This window comes from Vespa crabro, chromosome 2, assembly GCF_910589235.1.
Source record: "Vespa crabro chromosome 2, iyVesCrab1.2, whole genome shotgun sequence".
Lineage (NCBI taxonomy): Eukaryota > Metazoa > Arthropoda > Insecta > Hymenoptera > Vespidae > Vespa > Vespa crabro.
In genome coordinates this window covers 1240001-1252500 of record NC_060956.1, presented here as the reverse complement: position 1 = coordinate 1252500, position 12500 = coordinate 1240001, and the positions used below count along the sequence as shown (strand labels likewise).

The window sequence follows — 12500 nt, the reverse complement described above, 5'->3', positions numbered from 1 at the left end:
AGACAGGGATTTACGTCGATACATCGATACTCGATACATCGATGTTCGAGTATATGGAACAAAAAGAGAGAGAGAGAGAGAGAGAGAGAGAGAGAGAGAGAGAGAAAAGTGAGAAGGATATGAGAACGAAAGTATCGTTGAAAACCTCTCATAAACGTACTCGTTCCCAAACGTTAAACCTTTTCAATTCGCCTTTCTATACGTATCGAAGAGTACCATAGCCGTGGTATACCTTTTGCCCATTTTACTCTTCCCATGAAAAATCTCCTTACGGTAAGGATTTTCATAGGATCGAATTTAACTTTTCGATATCTTCTTCGATCGTCATCCTCGAAGATTTTTAAGGGAAAGAGAAAGAAAAGAAATTTTATTTAATAAATTGTCTGTTTCGAATCGACGAAAGATTTCAATAATTTTTAATTTTTTTTTCAGAACAATGCTTTATTTTCACTTTCTTTTGTATTATATGCATATAGAAATTTAACGTGTCAATTAAATCTTGACGAAAAAAAGAAGAGAAGAAAAGACAAAGGAACAACGAAAGAGAATAATTATTACCGATGTGAATTCGTCAAAAGAAAAAAAAAGAAAAAAAAGAAAAAGAAAAAAAAGAGAGAGAGAGAGAGAGAGAGAGAGAGAGAGAAAAAACAAAAGAAAAAATTCTGAAAACTATTGAAACACTTTTTAAAAACTATTAAAAAATATTTATTGAAATTGTTATCGTTAAAATAAATACAAGGTCCATCCTGTAACATAGGTAGAACTTGTCGGATGTATCTCTGACATTGCCATAGAAAATCTTACCTGCTGCGGGCTGAGTTTTCGAGATATCGAACGGGATATATAAGATCAGCGTCTCGAGAGAGAATGGACTACGTGCCCTGGAGCTTCAATGTACGAACTCTTAGAAGTATCCTTTCTCTCTCTCTCTCTCTCTCTCTCTCTCTCTCTCTCTATCTATCTATCTATCTATGTATTTATCTCTCTATCTCTTTCTCTCTTTCTCTCTCTATCTATCTATCTGTCTATGTCTGTGTCTCTCTTCTTGTCCTTTCGAAACCGCGCTTGACAAAACGAAGAAATAAAAACGTGGAAAAGGCCTGAACGAAAAAAAAAAACGAAAAAAGAAAAAGGGAAACGACTCGATCGAAATACCACAATTCTTTCGTGCTCGATCGTCCTACGAAGAAAAAAAAAAGAAAAAACAATTGCTTCCCTCTAAGATTCTTTTTTCCTTGCTACTTTTTCTTTTCCTCTTTTTTCTTTTTCCATTTTTTTTTCATTTTTTTTCTCATTTTTTTTTTTCTCTTTTTTTTTTTTTTTTGTTAATTTTAAGAACTTCGTTCCGCCAAACAATTTCCATGGCAGATTCATATTCATTCCTTTTTATTATTATTAATATTGTTATTATTATTATGGTTATTATTGTTCTTATTATTATTATTATTATTATTTTTTTTTTTTTTTTTTTTTTTTTTTTATATTATTTTGAGATAATCACTAATACTCAATAATAGGAAACTTCGCAGAGTTTGTTACCAACAAATGATACGATCGATCGTGCTCTTCGATGTTCATAGTTCGAGAGTTATTCAAACGTATACCGTTCGTATATTCGTCGAGAGTGGGTTATTAATAACGTAGAGTGATCCGATATTCGTACCTGTTCATCATTTATATATTTTATGCAACATTATATATGCAATTTCAGATTCGTTTGCATATTGTTATTATGATTTGTATTAATCCGCAGCTGAAATGCATCATTATTTTCTGACTTTCGTTTCGAACATAAATATATACGTACGAAGAATCGTGTTGGAGGAGCGGGAGGGAGGAGGGAGGAATGGTTAGCTCCGTTAATATTTCGCTTCTATTAATAAACGCGAAAGTGATAAACAAAAAGTGGCTAACGAAGTTTCTGACGATGATAATGATTTATTTTTTTCTTCTTTTTTTTTTTTTCATGCATAAATCTTCGTGGTAGACACTAAAAGAAAAAAAAGAAAACAAAGATAAATAATTCACACGATTCATTGGATTCTAAATGTATTGATATCACGTTTAAGGAACAATTTTCGTCATGGCATAGTAGTGGCATAGTTTATTCTTTTTTTTTTCTTTTTTCTTCTTTTATCAACTAACCGAATATATTATTCTTTCATTACCAACCCTTTCTCCCTCATGGGATGGTAGGGTAATATACGATGATAAAGATAATTTTCTCTCTCTCTCTCTCTCTCTCTCTCTCTCTCTCTCTCTTTCTCTTTCTCCATTAAAGGAAAGAGGTCTCGACACCTTTCGCGAGCAAACTCTCAAGGTATCTCATTTAATTGTGATCAGTGCCTTCCCTAATTCAATGTAGAATGTAAAATTTCGTGACTCGAACGAGCATTACCTCCTGCAAAAGCAATTAGTAAAGTTAACTCGAGACTACTGGGAATCGAGCCTCGCCTCGTAAGTTTACCTTTTCGATGACGCACGTGTTACGGTGTTAATCCATCGAACGAGATTCATTTACTCCGCTATATTAATTGGATAGATAACAAACTACCGTATAGATTTTGCAATAATCTATTTTTCCTATTTTCTTCTATCATTCGTGTTAGAATATTCGATATTCTCTCTTTCTCTATTTTGACTGGGTATAAAAATAAATGTATTTTTCATTTTTATTCGGGAAAAATATTTCCTTTTTTTCTTTCATTTTTGTTCTTCTTTTTCTTTTTTTTTAGATTCGTCAGGTGAATTGCTAGTGAAAAGAAAAAAAAAAGAATAAAAAAAACATAAAAACAAAGAAAAATAGTAAACCCATGTAATCGAATGTTCTGAACGAGGACAAAGCGTGTTTTCGCTGTCGGATTACGAGGACGAAAGCTTGTACTAATAGATACGAGTCGCAGGATCCAAAGTCAATTACTCGCATGGCGAGTCGAGTTGCACGCGCTCGCTCACAGTCCGCGTGTTAAGCGAGCAAAACAGAATTATTCATGGTGAACTTTCGATGCACAGGTGCGTTCAACGTTCAAACCGGCGAAACCTTGTCGTCCTGTGCCTCCTTTCTTCTTCGCATTTGCATTAAAAACGCATAGCGAATGCTGACGGCAAGCTCGAAATCATGCCTGGAAAGCATTTCTTCTCTTACTATTGAGAAAGAAAAAGAAAGAGAGAGAGAGAGAGAGAGAGAGAGAGAGGCAAAAAAGAGAGAAAGAAAAAGAGAGAGAGAGAGAAACAGTTCTCCTGCTATTTTGTGATTTCATCGTAAAACTTTTCTTAACAACTCACCGTTACTATAGTTAACAATAGTTAGTCACCGAACGAAAAAGGAAAGTTTTTAATCTAATAAAAATTTTGTCCCTTTCTTACTTGGGGAGAAGTCGTACATTTTTCCACTTTGATTTTCTCTCTCTCTCTCTCTCTCTCTGTTTTATTTATGCATTTATTTATTTATTTATTTATTTATTTATTTATTTATTTTTTCTTTTCTTCTATTCCGATCCGTTAATAAAAGAGCCAGAAAGAATCTTTCTTCTTATCCTACTCGATAAATTCGTCTTTTCGTTTTATATGATATATGAAAATGTGTAGAGAGACGAAATTGTATGGTAGGAGAAAAGCCATAAAGCTACGTCATCGTGTGTTTGGAATACCAGAATCGAGGAACTCTCTTCTTCTTCTTCTTCTTCTTCTTCTTCTTCTTCTTCTTCTTCTTCTTCTTCTTCTTCTTCTTCTTCTTCTTCGAATAAAGGACGACGAAATACTATGCGATCTATTCGAAAAACTTCAGAGAGAGGATTTTACGCGAGAGTCTCGATAAATAAGAAATAGCTTTTCGAACGGGGTTGATGACCGTAAGGGTTGTAAAGGGGGAAGGGGTAGAGGAGACTGGATGAGGGAGACAGGAGGGTGAGAAAGATAGAAGATGGTCGAAGTTGGAAGTAAATTGGACAAGTCGGCGAGGAAAATATATTTCCAAACGAAGCGACAATGCGGTATTGTTTGTTAGTGATTCAGATAGGGGAAGAATTTCGATTGTAAATAGTTGGCAATGATCCAATTTTGGATCCCATGTTAAACGTTTTCCCAAGCGTATCCCATCCAAACCGGTGGGGGTACCTCTTGAATAATTCTAAAACTACACTGATAATGCATACGTATATATAAAGGTATACCCTTCGTATCCTTTTGTTAAAGGGGTACGGAGGGTGATTAATAATTTTCCCCGTATACCTGGGAATAAATTATTTATATTGTTGGTTACCCTTTTGCCTCGTCCAAACGGCCAAACGCGTTTTCATCGGTATAGACAAACCGTAACTACTGGCACCTGGCGTCTATCCATCTACCAACCACTGTCTGACCACAGTCGGTCACTCCCTACTGCCTATCCACACGTACTATTATGGGAAAAGCCTTTTGAATTTTCTCTATCTCGTTTCTCCTATCCCACTTTTTTTTTACCACCAATGTTCTTTTTTTCTTTTTTTTTTTTTTTCTTTTTATTGGTTTTTTTCTCCCTCCACTTTTTTTTTGTTTTTCTTTTTTTTATGTAACGTCAAGGGAAACATATTTCAACGCATCGAGATTTAAACCTGAAAAATGACTCGTCGATCGAGAGTATATATTCCCAGTGTAATTGTGCTTTTTTTTTTTTTGTTTTTCTTTTTGAGAGAGAATTTGATCGTTTCAGGACGGTCCAGCCTCGGCCTTCCCGTTGACCCAGACTCTGTTGAACATTTATGGCCGCAGGTCGAGCAGACCTGACGTTCCAGGTCCCATTGATGAGAATCAGGTTCGTAAACGATCGTCGTCTATGACAGACTTAAAAATGATTCACACGAGCACTCACTTATCTAACAAACTCTCCCAAAAGTGCTTTTCTTCTTTTCACGCTCTTCTAAGATTCTTTTTTTCGAAAATCTCTCTCTCTCTCTCTCTCTCTCTCTCTCTCTCTCTTTATCTATCTATCTATCTCTTCTGAATATATCTATACTTTACCGCATTCTGTCTTTTCACTGCAGCATGCATCCAAAATGCAAGATTAGGATTGGGATTTTATTTTTCTTTATTATTTTCTTTTTTTTTTTGTTTGTTTGTTTGTGTGCCTACGGTTTTTTTTCTTTTTATTATTTGGCGAAACTATATGTGTCAGCTTCTTTTTCCTTTTTTTTTTCTTTTCCTTTTTCTTTTTTTCTTTCTTATCAATTCTCCACGTTGATAATTCTCGTGGTTGCAAGAGCTCGATCGATGATACGATTCCTAACGTACCGACCTTCGGTATATTACCTTTCGTTGGTAACTTCTTATCCCGTATGATTCGAATTATCAAGCTCGATAAATCTCCGAGCGTTAATCCATATAAATACATAGCGTTTATACGTTCATTCGCCTATCGGGGTTGGGTGGGTGAAAGAAAAAAACAAAACAAACAAAAAAAAAAAAGAAGAAAAAAGAGAGATCGAATCGAAGAGGAGATTCATCGTTAACGAGTATCATGAATATTCCAAAAGCCTCATCGAAGAGATAAGAAGAGAAGAGAAGAGAAGATCGATCCGATCTCGAGTCATCTCATTAAATCGAAACTTAATTAAAACGATCTAGCCCGTACGGGGTAATCTTTTTAAAAGATATCATTTCGAATTTATAATTCTAGAAAGTTATTAAAAAAGGCTTCGACGTTTTAATTGGAAAAATAATTATTAATGGCGTGGCGGGGGGGGATGGCCGAGGAGGGGGAAGGAGGTGTTATGAAATTTTTACTTAGGAGAGAGTGAGAGAGAGAGAGAGAGACGAAAAATAAAAAAAAAAGAGAAATAAATAAAAATGGAAAAGAGATAAGAGCAAAAAAAAAGTGATAGTCGAAAAATACTTCTTCAAGATTCTGTCCGTTGAAACGGAGAGGGAAAAGAAAAAAAAAGGGGGAAAGAAAATGAATGAAAAAAAAAAAAAAAAAAAAAAAAAAAGAAGAAAAGAAAAGAAAAAAGAAAAGAAATAAATGTCGAAGGTAGGAGAGACAGAGAAAGATAGATTTCGATTTAGTAGCAGGATCGGTAGAAAGGTTCATTAAAGTTGCGTGATTTAGTAAGAGGAGACCATTTAAAAGGAGGAGTATTAGGTGTCCGGAATTATACGGCGATGGCAGCGACGGCAATGCCGCCGCTTTGGTAGGAGCATCGAGAGAGACACCACCGACACAAACGTCAACGTCGACGTTGACGTCGACGTCGAGGATTTTCTCTGGCGACAGTAGTAGTACCGACGACGCCGTCTATCCATTCGAAAGAGAAACTCGTACGCTCTTTACTTCTCTTTCCTCATTTCTATATTTCTCACGCGAAGGAACGTCATCAATTTTCCTTATCCAACCCCCTTTTTATTATTCTCTTTCTTTTTTCTTTCTTTTCTCTCTACACGTCAGACGAAATCCTCGTGCATTTCGCGAACTAATAACGAAAAACAAATATTACTATTTCTTTTTCCCTTTTTATTCTTTTTTTTTTTTTTTTATTTATTTATTTTTTTTTTTTTGTTTTTCTTTTTTGCTTGAACTCGTACGAATTATTTGACAGACAGTGAACTTTCTTTTCGTTCCACCGTGTACGTTCTAACTTGTGATTTTTTATCCTTTTTTCTTCTTTTTTTTCTCTTTTTTCTTGTCTTCTCGTTTCTTTTCTCTTTCTTGTGTAAAGGATATTTCTTTTTTCTTTTTACGTTTCACGATGAAATTTGTGTTTCCGATTGGAGATAAATACATTAAATACATACTGTATGTCGCAAGACTTCGTTTCTTATTTTTTTTTTTCTTTTTCTTCTTTTTCTTTTTTTTTTTTTTAATAATTTCTCGTTGATCGTGCAGAAAACAACGGGATCATCTTGAATACAAAATTTTCTTAGATTTTAAAAGGGAAGAGTGAAATGTATTTGAAATATCATTGACGTGTAAGGAAAAATCGTAATAACGAATCACGATATTATTACGGATATTCGGATGATCTCCGTGTAAACAAAAATGTATTTACTATCGCGTTGTTTGATATTTTTAGAATAATCGTGTGTGGAAATCGAACTCATGGAGTCAGTTTGAAATCTCCCGCTAGTCTGGCGCTTGATGTTTTGAGTCGACGTAAAATCCAAACCAACATATTCGATAGCGACTGTAACATATATAAACCGATCTGTTTTCTCTTTACTCCTTCGTTTCTATTTCGTTCTTCATGTTCTTTTCTTTTTTCTTTCTATTTTTCTTTTATCTTTTTCTTTTTTATTTTTTGTAAACTTTTCTTTTTTCATCTTCTTTTTCTTCATTCTACTTTATTTTATTTTTTATTTCTTTCGTCTTGTTCTTACATCTTCTTTTCGGAGAACGTAAAAATAAGTCTAGAGGACGTACATGAAGGAGAACGGGACGAGATAATAATTGTCAGCTGTTTCTCGACAGTCTCTTTAACCCACATTCGAAAGGGAAGAGAAGGAAACGGGGGAATAGAAAAAGACGTTCTTCATTGCCTTTGTTCGGCTCTCTGCCACTTTTCCGCGTGCCAACGACGAACGGAGCCAGGTTTTTCGCTTGAAAGATGAAAGAATATCTACGACTTGCTTATTTTTCCTTTTTCTTATTTTTTTCTATTTCCCCTTTCTTTTTATTTATTTATTATTATTATTATTATTATTATTATTATTATTATTATTATTATTATTATTATTATTAATATTGTTGTTGTTGTTGTTGTCGTTGTCGTTGTTATTATTATTATTATTACCTTATCTAGCCTAGATAAAAGTCGTCGTAGTTAAAGAAAATGGATATCGTTCAATACTCGCAGCACGTTTGCGGAATAGGAAAACCGAAGCGAAAGTGTGTTTAGATTCGTGACGTATCTTCGCAATTCCTTCGTCGATATTGCCTTTCATAAAGGCCACTTTGTACCATCGCCTTTTCCTTCGTGACTTATTTCATCAAAGAATTTTTCTCATTAAAAACGATCTCTCTAAATAAAAATATTCTATCTTTCTTCCTTGTTTTCCTTCTTTCTTTCTCTTCATCTTTTTTCTTTATTATCATCATCATCATCATCATCATCATCATTATTATGATCATTATCATTATCATTATTATTATTATTTTATTTCCGTTCAACGATCAAACGAGAAAGAGAGAGAGAGAGAGAAAGAGAGAGAGAGAGAGAGAGAGAGAGAGAGAGAGAGAGAGATAAACAATCGTAGTTTTTTTTTTTCGTAGAGGTGAAGGGGAGCAAAATATTCGTTTCTCTTTTTAAAACCATAATTCCAAGATTCCTTGTGCGATTTTAAACATTTTCCATAACTTTTGAACAATATGTGGATATATATATAGAGTGTTGTGTAAATATTTAAAGTGTTTCTTTGATAACACGAAAGTTTTAATCTAAAGTTCCTTTTTTCAATCATGATCGACTGGGTTTCAATCGTACATCACTCGAGACGTCGATTTAGCGATTATATGTACGTGGTACCCGCAAGGGTTAAAAAACAACGGAGAATTAAACAACGTAGATATTCTTTGAAAAATTCGGTCGAACGTCGTGCTTACTTCGCTCATAGTGATGATCTCGATGGATACCACTGTGATGATTTCTGTGGTTGCTGTTCCTGGAATCACGTAAGTTCACAACGTGAACTACAAATTTTTTCCCTTTCTTATTCTCTCTCTCTCTCTCCCTCTCTTTTTCCTTTAATAATCGAAAGTTTCGTCTTCGTCTTTGTCTTTCGCTTTTCTTTTTGTTCCTTTTTTTTTTCTTTTTCATCGATTCCTTTTATTTTTTTGTTTTTTTACTCGTTCCTCGTTCTCAAAAAATGAAAGTAGTAAAATGAAGGAGAACAAAAGTTTAACGACGATATGTGTCGAGGAAGAATGATGGTGGGGGCGTTGGTGGAGGGTGTAGAGAGGAGAGGAGAATGAGGTGAAGGAGGAGGAGGAAGAGGAGGAGGAGAAGGAGGAGGGTAGGCCTATCCTCGTATACAACACGTTTTGTTCTATTCTCTACGGAATATATTCTCCGTCTTTTATTTCAACGTATCTCACTCCTCGAATCGTGATCCGAAACCTGTCATAAGCACGATAATGAAACGAAATCCGGGATTTCTCTAGATTAGCGCGCTTTTCTTTTTTTTTTTTTCCTTTTTTTTTTCTTTCTTTCTTTCTCTCTTTCTCTCTTTCTTTCTTTTTTTTTTTTTTTTTACAGTTCTAAGCTTACGCATAGAGAGACATCGAATATCGAAAGAGATTACTTAGTCAACGACGATCCCAGAAAGAACGACGTATACTTATTTTATATTCTTCGTCGTAAAAAGTAAAAATGATATTTTTAAACGTTCCATTAAGAATTAATCAGTGTGTTAATCGTCCTATTAAGGTACGATATACGTTATACGTTATTTTCTTTATCATGTAATTTTTCAACAATATAATCTTCATTAACGATCTTGAGAAATATATTTGACATATTGAATGATCATCATTAGAATAGAAATTTATTATACATAAGTGATAGTTAAATATTACATTATAACTTTATAATTTGATCGTTACTGTGAAATCGTTTCCAGAGTCATGTTTACATATTCGTTACGATATTTACAATAAACTATTTGTTTGGTACATGCATGTACAACAAGCGGTCATCGGTCGACCGAGATAGGATAAATATATATATACATATATATATATATATATACGTATGTACATACATCGAACGATCAATTATTTGCACGAACGCGTGACATTTAGATTTCTCATTTAATGTAATATAATCGTATTACTATTACGATTTTTTTTTCTTTTTATGTAAATACTATAGTTTACTAAATTTTAATTTCATTTAAAGTGTATTCAATGTATTTACATACATATATATCCGACGTATTATATATATATATATATATATACGTATCTTTTTTTTGTAAAAATTTTTTCATACTCGCATTACGACGCAAGGTCATTGAAAATGTTATTTCGCTCGTCCTCAGGTAATAATTCTTTAAAGCGATCACAGTGTTGTCGCAGAATGTTAAACCGATAGCACAACGATCGATCGAACGCCATGTCACGAACGTATTGTAACATCGATGAGTCTATATTTTCTCTTTTATTAAAATGTTTACACGCCCTATCAGATTATTTTGCGTCTTTTGATAAAAAAGAAAAAAGAGAGAGAGAGAGAGAGAGAGAAAAAAGAGAAAAGAAAAGAAGAAAAAAAATGTTACCCCGCTTTGTCGACGCGTTGTTTGGTCCCTGAAAGAATGATCCGTCGAAGAAAATAGATTTTACAATCGCTCGACAATATTTAATCTAACATATATGAAGCATTTGATTCTAATACGTTCGCCATCGTATATACTTACATTTGTCGTTTAACAAATGGATATTTTTTTCTTCGTAGAAAACACGTTACAATGCGGGAGGTGTGGAGGAACAATTACCACCACCACCGTCACCACCGCAAGTAAAGGAAGGAAGCCAATTGGATGGAGTTCCTAGACCAAATTCAGTTGAACGTATTCTTCATCCTGACGCTACTACTCAACACATAATTACGAGCCATGAAACATTGAACAAGGTAGGATCATCTGTATATAATATGAGATTTATATTTTCAATGAATGTAATTTTTTTTTTCTTCTTTTTTTGTTCTCTTTTCTTTTTTTTCGTCAATTTATAATATATAATAAACACATATACACGCACGACGAGTCAGTCGAACGTATGCTTTAGGGGATGGGACAAGGATAGGGGATATATTAAACGCGCATGCGCCGTAAATTGAAATAGTTGTGCCATCTATGAGAATTCTACGAAAATCGTAGAAGCATATTCTACGTTATCCAACATCGAATATCTTGGAACATTCTCATAACTATAAGGTATATCAGTAGTAATCTTCCTTACCAACAGTCGTTATAACATTCTCACGAAGGAACCATTCGAGTTTTCGATATTCTCACCGAGACCGCATTGGCATCGTTATGACGATAAAGAAGATCCCTAACTATTTTCTATACGATATTGCCGTCCCCAACACACGTGGACAAAATAGTTCAGCCGCGACTTTGCAGCTCGGCGAACACGAACTGCATGCCGTGCACCGTGAAAGATATTCGCGTACAAGTGCGTACTTGCGTTTCTTTTGGTTCACCGTTGTTTCTTTCTTTTGTTTTCTTTTTTTTTTTTTTTTCTTTTCGTTCTTCCTTTTTCCTCTTTCCTCTTAAATTTCGCTCCACAATCCAATATCCCCGGTTTTGCAATAACTGTGCTGTGCCACGTTTATAGAAATATTTATCGTTAAATACTTCATCATTTTATATAATTCCAATAGTTGAAGCGAAAGTTCGCGCTTTTTTTCTCATTAGAATTGGTATTAGCAACGTAAAGTATCGATTCGTTTGCAACACAGTTCCTACTTTCTATTATCTTTGTATCGACATTCTTTCAAAGGTTATTCTTTTATAACGTGTCGCAGAAATTGTTCGTTTTTAGATTAAAAAGAAAGAAAAAGAAAAAGAAAAAAAAAGTTTTTTTTTTTCATTCATTTGTTTATTTATTTTTTTTTTATTAATTAATATCACTCATAAAATTATCGTGGATTTGAACAAATGACTTTTACAATAGCTTTTCGTACGTATGGACACTCGCAACCGATCGATCGAAGTCGTATACACGAGTATTTTTCATTTTCATTCATAAATTCGCACGTAACGTTAACTAACTCGCGTGTAAAGCTTTTTCCAATTCGTAAAGTCGATTGATTTATTTCAAACTTTCCAACGCGATATAACAACGAACGATAAATTTTCTTGGTAAACATCGCGTCAAACGTTGAGACCAGTAGTAATAGTACTGGCGACAATAGTAGTAGTAGTAGTAATAATAATAATAGTAGTAGTAGTAGTAGTAGTAGTAGTAGTAGTAGTTTATCTCACGACAATTCGTACTACGACATGTGAATTACGTAAAAGGGAAATACATAAATCGTTTCAAGGTCAAGCCGGATTAAAATATATTCTTTCCATTAATATTCTCAAAAGAGAGACAGAGAAAAAGAGAGAGAGAGAGAGAGAGAGGGAGAGGGAGAGGGAGAGGGGAGGGGGAGAAGAGAAAAAGATTATCAATGTATATTACGTATATAAATAATAATGTATTAAATGACAACAATTCGATTTTTTATTTAACTTTGGACTCGACTCGACGAAAAAATTAAAGGGAACGTTTTTCGGTATGATTTAATTATAATTATTAGATATAATAAAATATATATGATGAAATATATGATAGTCAAAGAGAGTCTTTGTCTCGACATTTAAAAAAACGTCGATTCGCTGTGTGGGGTAGGAAGGGTCAGTGGTAGTAGAAAACGACGAGACAGAAAATCGAAATACGTTTTGCTTTTATAGGCCTCGTAAAGGGCAATCGTTAAACGTGACCGAGACGCATTCGACAATGGCTTGTCCGTCCTTATCTTTGACAT

General features: G+C 34.1%; 1 protein-coding gene across 15 annotated transcripts in view; it reads left to right on the top strand.

Annotated features, from left to right (window-relative positions):
• The window catches only part of LOC124421600 (disks large homolog 4), a 266482-nt gene that overhangs the window by 48963 nt on the left and 205019 nt on the right, over positions 1-12500 (top strand). For 13 of the 15 annotated variants that reach the window (XR_006941703.1, XM_046956969.1, XM_046956966.1 and 10 more), the window contains exons 3-4: positions 4691-4792; positions 10419-10595. Coding sequence is in view for 14 of the 15 variants with exons in the window: in XM_046956969.1 (XP_046812925.1) it covers positions 4691-4792; positions 10419-10595 (279 nt within the window). In the remaining variant the exon portion in view is untranslated. Of the gene's footprint in view, positions 1-4690; positions 4793-8239; positions 8639-10418; positions 10596-12500 lie in introns of those variants that run through there. The other 2 variants (XM_046956976.1, XM_046956970.1) reach the window with 2 other exon arrangements.